Raw genomic sequence first — 18,258 nt, 5'->3', positions numbered from 1 at the left:
ATTATCTCATTGATTATAGCATGTTGTTCCTAGTCCTGGTTCTGATCTAGGATCAGGAGCTGCATGAGTTGTCTCCTCTCTGTGTCCCCCATGATTAATGTCATCACAGGGCAGCATGCCTGACTTTTCTAAAATGTAAGTAAGGTCAAGTCACTTTCCTCTTCAACACCCTCAGTGGTTTCCTATAACACTTAGAATAAAAATCTACACTTGCTAGCCCAGGCCCTATATACCCTGGCTTCTGATTCCTTTGATTCTTCTCACCATGGCCCTCATGCCCATGTATGCTCCATCCACAGTAGACTTTCTTCCTTGCACAGACCAAGCTTACCTCTGGCGTAGGCCTCTACATGAGGCTCTCTCTGCCTGAAATGTCTTCCCCTGACTTTTGTATGGCTAGCTCTTGTCACCTCCTCTGGGAAGCCTTCCCTGATCACCGGGCTAAAGTCACTCTATCATATCACCTGAATTTACTATCACTTACCACCATAGGATATTTTCCCTGTTTATTTATTTGCTTATGTATACAGTATGTTTCCTCTACAAGAATTAAGTGCCATGGAACAGGTACTTCGTTTGTCTTTTCTTCATTTCCTTGAGCAATGCCTGGTACATTGTTTACACTCAGTTAATATTTACAGTTGAATAAATGATATCTAGAGTAAGCACTCTTATCCCCAAATTTATGTTAAGAAGTTTAGTTAACAGAAAACGCCATATTACACACATCTCAAACATTAAGTGTGTGGCCTAAAAATAGACACTGAAAATTCTAGGACAACCTCATTGCAAGACTCATTTCCCTTATTCACAAACTCTCAGAGTTGTTTAATGGTCTATAGTTCAGACCTCCCAGCTTCCCTGCTGCTGTGGGATCCTGGAATGTCCTGACTTAGATGCTCTTCACAAATGGCTTTGTGCTGCTGTCACCAGCCAGCACTCAGATGTTCCAAGGGACTCCTCACCAGCATTCCACACACAGGTATATTAATCAGAACCGATGGGCTGGGGGAGGGGGGGGAGAGAGAGAGAGAGAGAGAGAGAGAGATTATAAAAAATTGACTCGTGATTACGGAAGCTAAATGAGTCTCAAGAGCTGCAGGGTGAGTCAGCAAGCTGGAGACCCAGGAAAGCTGATGATGTAGTCCCAGTCTGAAAGCTGGCAGGCTTGAGAACCAGGAAGAGCTGACATTTCAGTTCAAGTTTGAAGGCAGGAAAAAGCCAAAGTTTAAGTTCAAAGAAAGACAGTCAAGGCAGGAGGAGTTTTCTCTTACTTGGGAGAGGATCAGCCTTTTTGGTTCTATTTAGGCCTTCAACAGATTGGATGAGTTTCACCCACATAAGAAAGTAAAATCAGTTTTGCTCAGTCTCCCAATTTAAATGTTAACCTCACCCCAAACACCCCAAATAATGTTTGAACAAATATCTCGGCATCCTGTAGTCCAGTCAAGTTACACATAAAATTAACCATCACATGGGGTCCTGTCACCTTTCTTCTAACCTTTTTCTATGCTAATTTCCCACCCTCATAGACCCAGTTATCTTCCAAGTACCTCTCAAGTGATGAGATTCTTCAATGGTTGGTCCTTGTACTATGAACAATTGCAGTCACAGCTAATAATAATAGCATTCAGTATTTAGTATTTGTCAGGTGTTGTGTTGAGTGCTTTACCCATATTATCTCATTTAATCTTCATAAAAAAACATGAGGTGGGGACTATTGTTATCCTCGTTTTGCAAATAAGGGAGTTAGGGGTTAGAAAACATGAATCACTTGCCCCAAGTTTGACAGCAGGTGAGCAGAAGAGTGGCATTTGAACCTAGGTCTGCCTGCTTATGTAGCCCATGATCTTTCTTAAATATATTTTTGACCTCTTATTTTCTCCCATTTAAAAAATTTTTTATTTTGAAGAATTTTAAGTCTGCATTACTTCTTTCCAAAGCCCATGATCTTAAACTACTGCCTACTAAAATGCCATGTGAGAAAAGCAGTAAGTATATATGAGGTATCATAGAATCATAAAGCAAGGAGTATCTATAGCATTGATGAGAAGTTAGGAAAGCTTCACAGAGGTGGGCAGCAAAGGTAACCCTTGGGGTTGGATTATGGGTTTTCAAGAGAAAAGTGTGGCAGACTATCAAGATTGAGGGAAGGCATGCACAAAGGACAGAGGCATGCAGAACAGAGCATATTCAGAGAGCTACAAGGAGCTTGGTCTTGCTTCGGTCAAAGTGCCAGGAGGGAAGGGTCAAGAGATGAGGCTGAACAGGTAGGCAGGGACAAGATCACTGTGAGTTAAGATTGTATTGTCCAATTTAAGGAGAGAGATGTGATCAGACGGCATTGCTGAGGGTCTCTCTGGAGCAGGCGGCAGAATGGAGGGCAGCTTGGATGGGGAGCATGTTAGAGACAGGAAGACACAAAGGGACAGAAAATACAGTTACCTTTCTGGTTCACCTTTTAAGAAATGCATATTTCAGCAATTTGGGATGCCGTATAGTCAGATATGCTCACATAGATTCATTAGGAATATACACAGTGGTAAATAATCCATAGTCTCCTCAATATCTACACAAGTTAACATAACTTAGCCAAGTATCATCAGTTATATTAATTCATTATTTCACTCACAAATATGTACTGAGTGCCTGCTTTTCCAGGCTTTCTTCTTTGAGCTGGAGATACGGAGATAATGTCCCTATCCTCATGAAGCTCACATTGCAGCATAAAAAAAAGTTTAAAAAATAAGTTCATAAATAAGAATATAATTCCATGTAGAAATAAGTGCTACGAAGAAGAGTAAAGTAGGGTAGAATGAGTGAGTTTGTGGGTGGGGTGGAAGATGAGTGACTATTTTAGACGGGGTGGTCAGGGAAGGCCACTCTGAAGAGGTGACATTTGTGCAGAGAACTGAATGGAGTAAGAGAAGGAGCCAGGCAAGAGGAACACTCTATACAGCACAGGAAACGGCCCTGAGGCAGGAGTTAGGCTGGTTTGTTCACTGGAAGAGCAAAAGGCCAGGGTGGCTGGAGTAAGCTAGGAGGTGAGTATGAGGAGATGAAGTCAGGGAGAAAAAGAGAGGCCAGGGCCAGGGCTAGGAGGTCATGGTAAGGAGAAAAAGGCGAGGAAGAGCAGCCTGACAACAGGAGTACTGCACAGTGGAAAGGCTTCTGAGCAGGGACTTATTTCCTTGGAGGAACTCACATAGTGTGGTAGTGAAAGAAGGACTTAATGAGAAAGACAAATTTCTTTGTGTGTGGAATGAATTAACCAGAGTTTTGATCAGAATCCTGATTTACAAAATGACCCAGTGAATCTGCAGCTAATGTTGACCAGCCCTAGCCCACCTTGTGTGTACTTTGAAAGTGAAGCAGTGCTACAAATTCCTCCAAGCTGCACTTTTTATGTATTAATTTCTTTCTTCCCTGTAGAAAGGAATAGACAAGGAATTTTACCTCCTGTTCACAGTCTTTGATGAGAATCTGAGCAGGTATCTTGATGAAAACGTTCAGAAGTTTACCTGGCGTCCCTTCAATGTTGACAAAGAAGACAAAGAGTTTGTGAAATCCAACCGAATGCATGGTATGATAAATGACTCTCACTCCTGTAAATGAAAGGCTGAATTGCATTCGAAGTAAAATGTTTGGACTATTTTAACCGTCTTAATTTTGGTGTCTTGGGTATTGTTCTTGGTCACCAGTTATCTCATGCCTTCACCTTCACAGGGTATGGCGAAACCTCCCTCTCTCCCAGAGATGTTGTGAAACTTAATTATTACTTCTAAAATCCTTTATCAGGCTTAGATGAAGCAAGCAACACAGAATTTGAACTAGCAAAGACACAGTGCATCATAAATGTAGAATATTACTGACAAAGTGCCCTCCCTTGGGTTCACAATAACATCGTTAAGCTTGATGACCCAGGTGATAATAGGAGATAATCATTATACAACCCAGTATCTCTGAGTAATATGCGTGACTGCTGAAAGTGTTAATTTGTAAAATATTGGCTGTTCCTATTATGGAACTTCCTTTGGGAGGAGTTATTTAATTTTCTCTCCCTGTCACTCTTTATATCAAGTGTTACAACAGCAAACCACCTGCTAATTGGTTGTGACTAACACAGGAGTCTCATGAGTCTTGGGCCCATTATCTAAGGTAGCAGAATAATAAGCAGGAGTCCAAACTCAATGCCTGCAGAAGGGTGCAGTCATCAAAAATGCATAATGCAAGCACTGTGAGACAACAGGTGCTAAACTCCTTGTTTAGGACAGAGCAGACCCTCTATTTATTGCCTTTTAAAGCATATGGAAGATAAACAAAATAGCTCTTAACCACCCTTCCTGCCAAGAAAGTCCAAAAAAGTCTGTGGTTACAAGTGACCTCCAGCAACCAGGTCACAGTCTCCCATGGTCCCTGATGTTTAGTTCCAACAGATGGAGAGCATGGAGTAATGCATTTTCAATATTGTCTACAAAAAGTTTTGCTATAACTGAATAGGAGGTTTTCAAACACCACATTTTCTGAAAAAAAAAAAATTCTTTGAGAATCGTTTTGCAGATAAATCATCTAAATCTTGTCCATCAAATGTCAAAGAGGTATAAGTATAAATTGGGGTGTCAATAAATTTAGTTTTGGCCAGCTGGTAGAGAATTTCTCTTGCCTTGGAACTCTTATTTAAAGCCTCTCTTTTTAGAAGTTTCCAAATTTCCTAAGAGGGAAAACTAAGCTAGAAATGAGGGAAATAGCAATTCCTTAGTAGAGAAGCTAAATTATAAAAGAAATTTATTTCATCAGAGAGGCCCTTATATAGAAAATATTAAACAACCAAATGGACCATGTCAAATCCAGATCCAGACCCAACCTGATTTGGCAATGCGAACTCATTTGCGTATTTTTGGAAACGCAGGATATGTCATTTTAAAGTCAAACTTTAAAGAAAGTAATGTATCTTCACTCAAATTTCATATTAATTATAAATGAAGTTCTAGCTCCAATTTTGCTGCATGGAGTGGGAGGAAGAAAGCAATGAACAAGAGAAAGGACCTCACATGGGACACAATGCTTTTTGTTGCATCTATTATATAGGCTGTATTCAAATGGTGTTTGTCGAGTGAATAAATGAATTAAGAAATTAATGAATAAATGAATGAATGATCTAAAAAGAGAGCTTTAAAAAAGAGTTCCAAACACCCCAATTTACACTGATATCTGTTTAACATTTGATGGACAAAATTTAAATTATTTATTGTCAAAACCATTGTCAAAGATTTTCTTCCCCCAGGAAATGTAGTGTTCTCCTTAGAAGCTCCAGCACTTCTTGGAATTTCTACTAATAATCCTAGATTTGAGTACAATTACCAAGCAGCACTGGTTCTGCAGACATGGTAATAAAAAGTGATTTTATTTGAAAATGGGATTATAACAGGAGATCATTCATGTGTTTGATAGTTGCTCTTCCTTACTGTGGGCATTAGTAGGGCATAGGAGAGGGTAGAATACTTATCTCTCTAAAGGACATCAAGGGTGAGACATAGTTATGTGCACTCACCCATCAAATGTTGCTGTTCGAGCACGGCGTTCATCTCCACAGAGTGGGAATGTGGTTTCTAAATTTTTCTCAAGGCACTGCTCTGTCGATAGATAGCTTCTATCAATGGATTGGGTTTCATGTAAAAGATAAAAACAATTTGCCACTCGGGAAGCACAGAAGGTCTTCATATCTAAGTAATCATTATTTAAAGTCCCTTCAGTTAGTTTACTGGAGTAAGAAAGTAAAAGTTATCATAAAGCAAATTTATTTAAGGAAGGGCTCACCTCTTATAAACTTAGTACCCCTCGCCACCCAAATAATCCTTCTCCACCAACCAGACATACAAATGTAATGTCAATTGATTGAAAATCTTTCAAATGAAGCAGAATTCATGAAATCAGTAAAAAGATGTCTGATAACTGCTAGAATCAAACACAAAGCCATTGGCAAATGAGGGTCTGGCAGAATTAAATGAATTAACAACTGAGGAAGAGACATTTAAAAAGGGATGTGACAGGATGAGAACATAAAAAATAATTTTTGTATCAAGAGTTTCAGAGAAGAGTATGGGGAAATTGAAATTGGTAAAGTTGATAAGTATGTTTATAATTATAAGGATGATGTGCTTTATGATCTGTGAAAGTAAAATGTAAAATGAAGGATATCACATCATGCCGTGAAACAATTTTGTCAGAAAAACTATGCCAGAAAACAACCTGATTTATTCCTTATGGTTCTTAGAATTAGTGTTTTCGTGTGTGTTGTTAAATATAACATTTTAACAATTTTAGTCTATTTTCATTATCTATTGTTAATTTTGGTGTCTATTTTAAATTGATTCACCACCTGACTTTTCCTCAGTACTATTTGTTCTTGAATAATAAAGATTTTCTGTAAATAGTTTACACGCTTGACCCCCCCCCCCAGCCCATACACACTGATAACCTTTCACTAAGATGGTGTGTTTTCAGTATGTCTACATAATTACGGTGGGCGCTATCTTTTTCCATTTAGCTATTAATGGCTATATGTATGGCAATCAGCCAGGCCTAAACATGTGCAAAACGGATAGAGTTTCCTGGCATATGATTGGAATGGGGACTGACACCGACATGCATGGAGTTTATTTTCAAGGAAACACCATCCACCTACGAGGGACTCACCGCGACTCCCTGGCTCTGTTTCCCCACATGGCCACAACCGCATTCATGCAGCCGGACCATGCAGGTAAACTTGGTGGGTCCATCTCAGGTGACCAAATTCTATTATCTTGAGGCTTATCCTCTTAAGGTTCTCCCCCAGAAGAAATTGGTAGACTTTGGGCACTTCAGGGGTGTAGAAACAGATACAGTCTTGATTAGAATCAGAGAATCCTGACTATCTTCATCCAAATATATAGTGGAAAGGACAGAGGAGAAACTAAAATGATGTCCACAAAGCAGAAGTGGGAGTCTTCTAAATGACTTTGCTACACAAATCCTAGGAGAATGCTCTTGATTTATATCCATGAAAAATTCAGCCCTGATAAAGATTATTTTTTGCTCTCATTAAGCAGGAACATCATTCTAGTTGTACTTTGAAGCATCTACCAGGCATGAACAGTCCAGTGGATGCTGTCAGGTCATGGAGGTAGCCATAACTGTAGCCCAGTCTCCCTTCTCTAGGGACTCATTGTGTACTCTTGATGAGTTATTTGGGGACTTCTCCGTTTCCATTCTGTGGGGCACCCTTGGTTTTCCCAAAAGAAAAGCTGCATTAGTGATCCCTGTAAAGTGTCAGTACGTGGAATTTCTCTTAGAGATTCCAAGGTAATTAGATAACTGGGGTGTTTTTATAAAAGACATAGAGCAACACATGGTAGTATATGCTAACTGCTGCATGAAAAGTGAGCAGAGTAAGTGCAGTGGGCATTCATTCAACATCTTTTTCCAATCCAACTTTTTCATCAGTCTTAACAAGAAACCAATATGCTACCTAAGCATAGGTATTAATTATTATAATTATAATAATAATAATTATTATTAATGCACATCCTACTTCTTTACTTCACGCTGGAACTGTAGTTTAGATGCCTCTGTGTCATCAGTAAAGAACTTGAGGCTTAGGCTTCGAAACTTTTGCCTAAGAACTGCCTGAAACTAGGCACTCTATAATTTTTGCCTTGTAAACTTATAAACTTCTCCTAGTGTTCAACCTCTCTACATTAGTGTAGTTGATCAATTATGACTCACCCAAACCAAGGGATGCCTTTGTTCAAGACCAAAGAGGGGAGGAGATTGGGAAACAGCCAAATCATTTTAATCCATAGATACAGACACTCAAAGCTAGAGCTAGCTAGAATAAGTTTAGAGATTTGGCTTCTTATTCCAGTGCCTTGATCATTACTCATGTGCCCTACACCCTTCTACAGAGCTTCGTAACAATGTTTTCTGGTTTATGTTAGGTTCAGAACATAAATCTGTGACTACTTAAAAGCTTGGACATGTCACCAATTCCTGTCCCTTACCTATAAGCCAGGAAGAGTGCTGAAAAAGGGGGCAGACTGTAGTCTGCAATCAAACATTTCCTCCTTGCTTGTAGAGAAGATAATTCCTTGACTATTGAAGAATCATAATGAACACATAAATAATGGGCTGCCTTGAAAAAAAATATGCAGAGGGGAGGTCTTTCCAAGTCTGTCTTCAGAGGTGTCTTCTTTATGGCTTCACAAAGACCCTTCCTTATGAGGTCCTCATCAGTGCCTGGGGGCACTTGCGTACCCATTGAATCAACAGTTTTTACTCATCTAGAATGGGTAACTTGGCGATATTGAGACAACAGAGCTACGTATGGAGCAAGATAGCAGCTGTCTTTGTGCATTGTAGATGGTTAATGAGAGGCACAATAATCATTCACCTCTAAGAACAAAATCTGCTAGAGAAAGGGATGATTTATTGATCCAATAATTTCATGGAGAGTTAATATCTTCAATAAGTGTATTTGTTTTATATGATTTTATGGTGAGTTCAATTAGGATATATCTATCTTCTGCCAATGCGGCTAGAAAATTCATTTCAAGAAATTACATAATTTTTGGTCAGGCATGATTGTTGGTATTATGTAGAGAAATCAAGTGGATTGTTATTTTTTTCTTTTCATCTGGCATAATGTAGACGTACCAATAGATGAACTCAATTTGCTCAAGATATTAATGAGGTAATACATTTGGCTTTAGTAATAATAAAAATACCTTATATATTTATTGCTCTTTTATAATTTATGAAATCCTTTAGGGCAAAATAAATGAATTTGGAAATGTGAACTCATTTGAACTTTGCCTAGGATTATCATCTTACAGATAATTTGTTCTTTTTAAACTGGTTTGGGCTAAGATAGTCATACCTATCAGTGATTTTCCCAGAGTAACTGTCTTCCAACAGGTATGTATTGTAGGGAAGACCCAAAGAAGTCATTTCTTGGTAGCAACATTGTAAGTTTTATTTTTCCACTACAGATGAATTTTAGATGGTACTTTTTCCCCCAGAAGTAAATATATTCAAATTAATTTATTCCCCTGGGATCAGAGTTTAAAATACTATATAGAAAGAATAAGATCTAGTGTTCTATAGCACCGTAGGGAGATTACTGTTAACAGCAAGTTATTACGTAATTTCAAATAGCTAGTAGAGGGAATTTTGAATATTCCCAATATGAGGAAATGACAAATGTTTGAGGTGATGGATATGCTAATTATCCTGATATGATCATTGCACATTGTATACATGTACACAAATATCACATTTACCTCATAAATATATGCAATTATTATGGGGTCAATTAAGAAAAAAGAAAAGAATCATTATTTTAAAAATCCAGGTTACTGGTTATTTATTTTAGAATAAAATATGTAGGTTTGCTAAATGCAGACCGACAATAACAAACAAAAGCAGCACCGCACAATGCCAAGCCGTTTCTCTTTCAGGTATTTTCAGGGTTTTTTGCTCCACGCTGCACCACTTCTCCAGAGGCATGAATCAGATATATGAGGTCAACAGCTGCGGCAACAAGGACCCTTCCGAGCAGCCCTACGGGATGATTAGAACCTTTTACATCGCCGCTGAAGAGGTAGAATGGGATTATGCCCCTAACAAAAACTGGGAGTTCGAAAAGCAGCACGTGGACGCAGGAGGGGAAAGGTACCACAGGCGAAGCCGCCAAGCCTCTTTGGTGGGATTGCGCATGCTCTGTAGGCCTTTATCAAATGTGGAAACTAAAAATGCCCTGGCTTTGTCTGCACCGTTCCAGTAGAGAATTTTACCTATGTGCCCAGAAGGTTAGGGGAGCTGCCCATCTCACCCCTGGAAGGGAGTCTGAAGTCATTTCGAGAGCACTCCGCGGCAGGCTCTGTGTATGTAATACACCTGCCCTAGCGTGGCTGCGCCTGCTATGTGACTGTCCTTTCAAGGGACGTGCCTTTGAGTGAGCCCCTAGAGTGAAGGGTTTCCGGAAAGAGGCAGATCTCACAGTGGTGGTGGGACTGAGAGGACACAAGGGGTCAGGGGAGGCAGAGGCAGCATACAAAACCGGAGTGAGAGTGTGGACTGCTGTAGATAGATTGATGACCTCGGGAAAGGTCATCAACTGAGGATAAGCCATGGGCACAACACTGATCCAGGTCGGGGACGACCAAGGAAGGGTGGGGGGCCATGGCCTAGGGAGAGGTTCCTGCAGTAGGACAGGCAGAACAGGCCTCTCTACTAGGCCCCGTACTAGAAAGTCCCTTGAAAGTGCTGTCACCCAGTGCTACATGCCAAAGAATAGGTAATGCTCAAGAAGGAGTAGGCGGGTGGGTACTGGCTTTCTACTGTCTTAAGCCAGAGAGTCTGGTGACCAGGCCCCCCAGGGTGCACTAGGATAGAACTAAACAAAGAAGTCAGGAGCAGACTACAGACACCCCCCAGCCCCCCAAATCCCCCTGCTTCACAGCAGCTCGCTGCGTGAGTATTACTGTCCCCACACGCAGATGAGGAAACACGGGTGCAAATAGTATAGTCATCCAACTAGTCTTTGGCAGAGTTGGAAATGAACATAAATCTTTTGAATGACAAATCTGTGTTCTCTCCAGCATACCACATTCCTTTTTGTGCCCTGGTTCCTCTTTGTTTTTTATCACCTCGCCCATCTCCATCCTCTTCTCCCTCCCGCAGCACCCACACTCCATACCCTTCCCCACCACACTCCCCTCTCCACATCACATACTAATCCCCCATGGCTGTGCTACGCAGGAACTACCCTGTATGCGACAGTTACTGAGCTTAACACATAGGTTTCTTTTCCTGTGCCTGCTGGCATTTGTTTTGAGGTTTCAGACTCCTGGGGAAAAAAAAAAAAGTATGCCACCTGATGGATAAATGAAAAAACAAACGAAAAACCCAAAATGACTCTTCATTTTGAAAAAAAAAATTGCCTTAAGGACAATTTGATTTAAAATCCATTCATTTATTCACTAACCCATTTGTTAAACGACACACTCCTCTTCTGTAAAACTAGTGCTGACAGCACAAGCTAAAGACATGCTGGTGCAGTGGAAAATGAAATGAATACTAATTTGGCCTTCCTTTTTATTAAAAGGCTGCCATACCTGAAGAAATAATTGTATAATAATTATGTCCTGTGTATAATCTTAGCCCATGAGTGTATAAGAAATATGGCCTTAATTATTTTCTTGCAACTAATTTTAGTTTCTGTTTTATGCCGCCACCCCTCTGGGTTGGCAGGAAGCCCTACCCAGCCTTCTGGGACTCTCTTAAGTGACAGAGAGAGGATGCTGGGGCAAGGAGAGGGGCAAAACCCTATAATTACACCTTTCCGCTGTCACTCTAGTTAGTGCCCATAAATAAATAAAGGCAAAACAAGGTAAGGACATTTTCACATGTTCAAAGTACACCAAATTCTATAGATAAAAACTCAGAACAGAATTGAAATTACAGAGTCTCCCAGTGGCATCTACGTTACCTCTGTACATAGGAGCCTAGGAACAAATGTCCCTTCTGCACCCGCATTGCTGTGCCTCTGCACTTTACCCAAGGGCCATGGTGGGATGTATCTGGATTTTGAACCACCTGTTGGTATGGGTTGTCCTGGTCAGCAAAGACCTTCTGCCCCATCTTGGGACCTGGTAGTCTTTCTTTGCGGTTTCCTAAGAACATGCTGGGAAGGCCTTGGGATCCCAGAAAGTTAATAAATGGGACAACACAATGCCAGAGGGGAGTTTGAAGTGAGAAGGAATTTGAAAACAAATCAAGTTACTATAGAACTTGACAGACAAAGTCCTTTCCCACACAATCCACAGTCCTTGGTTAGAACAAACATGTGGAGTAAGGCAGTCACCATGAGTGGGGAAGTGCAGAGTGCAGTGCGAGCTTGGGCAGAAGCACACAGCCCATCCTGGGGAAGGCTGGGGAGAGGGTAGGTGGTCAGAGAACCTTCCTGGAAGAAGTGGTCTTTGAGCTGGGCTGCTGTGAAGTGTAGGCCAGATGAAGAAGTGGGAACATGTTCTTGGCAGAGGAACCAACATGTATAAAGGCCTGGAGGTGAGGGAGGGCATGTCATGTGCAAGAAAATGAATGTTTAGAATGATCCCAGTATAGAGTGGGGTGGGGGAGGCAGGAGATGGCAAAGGCCAAGCGGGAAGGGGCTTGGCAGTGGGAAGCCACTAGTTTTCCACAAGGATGAACATGGTCAAATTTACAGCTTAGGATCACTCTGCCTGCAGTGTAGAGACTGAGGAAGGGAGGAGTAGAGGTGGCAGGAAGAATGATGAGGAACAAGTCCAATTGATACAGGTCAGTGACTGTATTAGTCCGTTTCTGTTGCTTATAACAAAATACTTGGAACTGGCTAATTTGTAAAGAAACAATATTTATTGCTTATAGTTTTGGAGGCCGGGAGGTGCAGAGTCCAGGGAACACATCTGGTAAAGGCCTTGCTGATGGTAATAGTGATGCAGGGGTCACATGGCAGAATGGCAGAGCAGAGAGAGACAGATGGCTCCTCATGTGCTCCCCCTTTAAAGCCCTCAGAACCTCGCCCATGTCCACCATTAAACAATTCGCTATTGCAAGGTCCTCACAATCTAATCACCTCTTCAAGGCTCCACTTTCCAATTATCATAATAGGATTTCTCACCCTCAACAGTTACAGTGGGGATTAAGCTTCAATGACTTTGGGGGACCATTCGATCCACTATCGTGATGTAGGTGGCTTAGATTAGAGTGAGGGCAGTTAACGGAGGGAAATGGAAGTGTGTGAGACTCACAATATTTTGGAGATAAAATTAATAGTTTTTAAAATCTATCTTTTGTGATGATCTACCAAGTGATAGATTAGATAGACATGTACATAAACAGTTGATCCTCATTATTCATAGATGACACATTTGAAGACTTTCCTGCTTGCTAAAATTTATTTGTAACCCCCAAATGAATTCTTGTGGCACTTTTACGATTATTTGCAAATACCTCTAGAGTGCCAAAAAATTTAAGTTGCCTGACGTATCTGTTCCCAACATAGGTTAAATAAGGCATCTCTCTGCCTTCTTGTATCAGCTGTCATACTGTAAATGAGTGTCCTTTTTTGGTCTGTTTAGTGCCACAATTTCTGCATTTGTGTGCTTTATGTCAGTAACTTCCCTGTTTAAAATGGTCCCCAAAGCATAGTGCTGAAGTGCTCTCTAGTGTTCCCAAGTGCAAGAGGACTGTGATGTGCCTTTCAGAGAACGTACGTGTGTCAGAGAAGCTTCATTCAGGTGTGAGTTATAGTGCCATTGGCTGTGAATTGAATGTTAATGAATCAGCAATATATATTAAATAAGGTATCTTTAAACAGGAACATACATAAAACAAGGTTATATATCGAATTGCTGATGAAAATATTGTGACCAGAGGTTTGCATGGAAATATACCCTGTATGGTTCAGTATTCGTTAATGTGGTCTTCACAGTGACTTTCTAGAACATAACTACCATGAATAATAAGAATTGACTGTATCTGTATTTGTATATGGGTATATGCACACTATACAACCCGAAGCCATTCCTGAGATCTTTCAAAGTAGAAAAGCATAACAAGATACAGAATGAGACATTTGACGTGTGGGGGAATTCAGGGTGTAGAGGGTATATATGCATGCATGAATGTGCATGTGTGTGAGGTTAGTCCCAAGAAGACAAGCACAGCCTCAAGGGGCCCTGAAGACTCTCTAAGGTTGGCTCCTTTCAACACCTGGCAGGGATTTAGAGCGATGGTTTCCAAGGGTGGGCCACAGAGGCTGGTGCTGGGCTGCCCATCTCAGAACCCAAGGAGCTTTAAAGGGCAGATTCCTGGCCCCACTCTCAGAGAGTGTTGCAAGAGGCCAGCTTCCCAGGGAGCTGATTACAGCCAGGTTTGGGGAGCATTGCTCTAGAGTAATCCCGACTCACTCAGAAGCATTCAAGGTTTTTCTGCCTTCTGACCACTTTAATTTCTGATGTTTCTGATTTGCAGACATGGAGATATATTTATGAACCACACTGAAAACTGGATTGGTTCTCAGTATAAGAAAGTGATTTACAGAGAATACACCAATGGAGAATTTGTGGAGATCAAAGCCCGCCCGCCACGAGAGGAACACTTAGCACTCCTGGGTACGGCACAGGTTTCAGCTGTGCACCGTCAGCCCCAAGCATGCATGTGCTCCGACACACACGCATATGCACATGCATGTCCTGTTAGACTTGTGCCTGAGAAGGGATGGAAGGAATAGAGTAGCCTGACCGCATTTGTCCAAGTGCATTATCTTCCTGCTCTGCCGTTATCAGGGAGCATGCTGTGTGCATTTATTCTTAGTTATCAATAGAGAAAGTCATGTGTATTTAATAAGTACAATCTTATTAATGATCTTAATATATACATACACATGTACCTATCTGTAACTATATCTGAACTTACTGTTTAAAAACATGCATAGAATTTCCTTTTCTAGCTTTATCACTTAAAACAATGAGTGCGATTTGAAACTTCCTGATTCATGCTAAATATTTTCTTCTAAAGATAATGATAGTCCAGTAAAGTTTGATTTATCTATGCCTTTAGCAGTCTTTCTCAGAAAAGCAATTAAAACCATGGCTTGAATCGGTGAAGAAGGAATGGGTGTGGCCAGACCACCCACCATGAGTGTATCTCCCTGTGAATGTAGAATGCACCAAATACCCAAGAGAGAACCACAGAGGTCAGGTCTGAGGTGCTTCCAAATGGGAGTCTACTCACCATGAAGCAATACCTTATGAAGACCATTGTGAGAACCATGCTCTGTCATGTGGGGCATGCATGTCTGAGCACCACAAGGTGTGAGGCACCTGGTTGGGCAAGAGGCCTCCCACAGTCAGCCCGGCACAGGTCTTACTAGTGAGTGTTGGCTCATTCTCACATAGGTTGGTTGTTTCCAACAGAAATGTGCACACATGAGAAGCTGAAGAGCATATGTCTCCTCGAGGTATCCAGATATTGAGAAACAGCATTAGACATGCGTTAGTGAAATCACTGGATTGATCATAAACCAATACACAAATGTTTTTATTTCACTCTTATCTTTCAAATCCCTTTTATACAGATTATTTCATTAAATACTTATCATATCCATTTATCAGATAATGAGCAATTTCAGATTTTCCAAAGGTTACATACAGGGCGATTACAATGGAAAGTCGCCATATCACGTGGATGTGGCTTTTCCTGGAGATTATTTCTTAACCGTAGTAAAAAGTTAAACATTTATTGAGTACTTATTATGTTTCAATGTACTGAAATAAGCACTTAACATATATTTTTCTTATTTAATCCTTACTATAATCCTATGAGAAAGAAGGTATTATTAAACCCATTTTACAGATGAGGAAATAGACTCAGACAGATTACATAATTAACCCAAGGCCCCTCTAATAAGTGAAGGAGGCAGGATTAAACCCAGGTTGGTCCCACTGCCAAACGCTACATGGTATTTAATACTACACAATATTGCCCTCTGAAAGAGGTACACTAATGAAGACGATAGTATTTATTTTATTTTGCTAAATACTACGTACATTTAAATTACATAAGTGTTGAAAAGAGCAACGATAATGCACACAGGCCTGTGTTTTGCCTTTAGGCCCAATGATTCATGCCGAGGTGGGTGACTCTGTCCTGATCATATTTAAGAACAAAGCCAGACGGCCCTACTCCATCTCAGCCCAGGGGGTGGAGAATATGGATAGTGGGAAGCAACTCCAAGTGCCCATCACAGAGCCAGGTGAGTTACACCGGAGGTCTGCTCCGTCCTGAGGACACCAGATTCAACTCTTTTCTGATCTCTGGGGGGTCTTGGATCGCTCAACTTAATGTCAGTGTGTTTCAGCCGTTACCTAGTCACTCTGGTATGAGATCATCATTCACCGAATGACCGATTGTTCATGAAATTTCTAGGGCTCCATTAGGGACCTCAAAGGATAGTAGGAAATAAATATGGCTAACACATACACATATATTGAGTGTTAACCTTGTGCCAGGTGCTATGCGTTACGTTTAAAAAAGAAAGAAATCAAAAACTCATTTATCCTTACAGCAACCCAGCAAGGTAAACACTAACATATTTCATCAAATCTAACGCCATTGAGTATATCACCCATTATTATTTGATCTGTTGCTAAAAAAAGAAAAACATGCTTCCGATTAAACCTTAACATGCTACAGATTGAACAATGCATCCCAACTTCAGATATGTTAAAGTGTGAAAAGTTTGCATCTTATAGTTGATGAAATATGGTATTGTTATATCCATTTAACAAATGACTAAAGCACAGAGGGGTAAAGAACCAGATCATGTATTAGTAATGGTGGAAGCCCAGCTTGTTTGACTCCAGTACTTAAGCTCTTAACTACATGTTTCTCTCAAGAGGATTAAAATGTTTGGGAAAAAAAAAACCCCAAAACAAGATGAATCATTTCAATAGTGATGCTGATTATATATGATAAAGTTCTAAGTGGTGAAAAATTTAGGAATATTCTTAGGAGTGTTTATAAAAGTTTCAGAGAAGGAAAATCCATAAAGTCTAATTGATTAATTAGAAGCAATTAGGGAAAACTTTATAAAGGATGCTTCATAAAGGAGAACTGCAGTTGGTTGTGGGTTTTTTTGTTTGTTTGCTTGCTATTTATTTAATAAACTTTATTTTGTAGAGCAGTTTTAGGTTCACAGCAAATTGAGTGGAAGGTGCAGAGATTCCCTGTATACCCTCTGTCTCCACACACACACAGCCTCCTTCATTACCAACAACCTCCACCAGAGTGGTACATATGTTACAATTGACAAACCTGCACTGACCCATCATTATCACCCAAAGTCCATCATTTACATTAGAGTTCACTCTTGATATGTACTCTCTATGGGTTTTGACAAATGTACAATGACATGCATCCACCATTGTACTGCCATACAGTAGTTTCACTGTTCTAAAAATTATCTGTGCTCTGCCTATTTATCCCTTCCTCCCCCTTAACCCCTGGCAACTACTGATCTTTTTACTGTCTCCATAGTTTTGCTTTCCCCAGAAGGTCATATAGTTGAAATTACACAGTATGTAGCCTTTTCAGATTGGTTTCTTTCACTTAGTGATATGCGTTTAAGTTTTCTCTGTGCCTTTTCAGGGCTTGATAGCTCATTTCTGTTTAGTGCTGGATAATATTACATTGTGTGGATGTACCACAGTTTGTCCATTTACCTACCAAAGGACATCTAGGTTGCTTCTAAGTTTTGGCAATTATAAATAGAGCTGCTATAAATATCATTCTGCAGGTTTTTGTACATAGATTTTTAATACCCTTAGGCAAATACAAGGGAGCCCAATTGCTAGATTACATGGTAAGAATATGTGTAGTTTTGTAAGAAACTGCCAAACTCTTCCAAAGTGGCTGTACCATTTTGCACTCCCACCAGCAGTCAATGAGAACTCCTGTTGTTTCATATCCTTGCCAGTATTTGGTATTTTTGATTTTGGCCATTCTAATAGGTGTGTAGTAGCATCACAATATTGTTTTAATTTGCTGTTCCCTAATAACATGTAATATTGAACATCTTTTCATTAGTTTACTTGCCATCTATATTTCTTCCTCGATGAGGTGTCTGAGTCTTTTGCCCATTTTAAAAATCAGATTATTTGTTTTAGTTGAGTTTTGAGAGTTTTTTGTGTAATTAGGATAACAGGCCTTCATTAGATGTGTCTTTTGCAAATATTTTCTCTCAGTCCGTGGCTTGTATTCTCATTCTCTTGACATTGTCTATCACAGAGCAAAAGTTTTAATTTTAATGAAGTCCAGCTTATCATTTTCTTTCATGGATCATGTTTTTGGTATTGTATCTAAAAAGTCATCACATCCAAGGTTGTCAGGTTTTTTCCTATGTTTTCTTCTAGGAGTTTTATAGTTTTACATTTTCATTTACGTCTATGAGCCACTATGGGTTAATTTCTGTAAATGGTGCAAGGTCTGTCTAAATTCATTTTTTCATTTGTTTGTTTGCATGTGGATGTCCAGTTGTTCCAGCACCATTTGTTGAAAAGACTATCTTTCCTTATTGAATTGCCTTTGCTCCTTTTTCAAAGATCAGTTGACTATACTTATGTGGTCCTATTTTTGGGCCCATTATTCTGTTCCATTGATCTATTTGTCTGTTCT

At 40.1% G+C, this 18,258-nt stretch overlaps 1 protein-coding gene across 1 annotated transcript in view; it reads left to right on the top strand.

The window, feature by feature from the left end:
* HEPHL1 (hephaestin like 1) overlaps window positions 1-18,258 on the top strand; it is an 85,349-nt gene that overhangs the window by 48,211 nt on the left and 18,880 nt on the right. Inside the window, exons 10-14 of the mRNA XM_063094352.1 lie at window positions 3,433-3,583; window positions 6,548-6,760; window positions 9,495-9,708; window positions 14,056-14,195; window positions 15,698-15,838. Of these exons, the coding sequence (XP_062950422.1) occupies window positions 3,433-3,583; window positions 6,548-6,760; window positions 9,495-9,708; window positions 14,056-14,195; window positions 15,698-15,838 (859 nt within the window). The remainder of the gene's footprint in view (window positions 1-3,432; window positions 3,584-6,547; window positions 6,761-9,494; window positions 9,709-14,055; window positions 14,196-15,697; window positions 15,839-18,258) is intronic.

This window comes from Cynocephalus volans, chromosome 4 (genome assembly GCF_027409185.1).
Source record: "Cynocephalus volans isolate mCynVol1 chromosome 4, mCynVol1.pri, whole genome shotgun sequence".
NCBI lineage: Eukaryota > Metazoa > Chordata > Mammalia > Dermoptera > Cynocephalidae > Cynocephalus > Cynocephalus volans.
The sequence above is the reverse complement of the archived record's forward strand: the minus strand, read 5'-3'. Positions and strand labels throughout refer to the sequence as shown.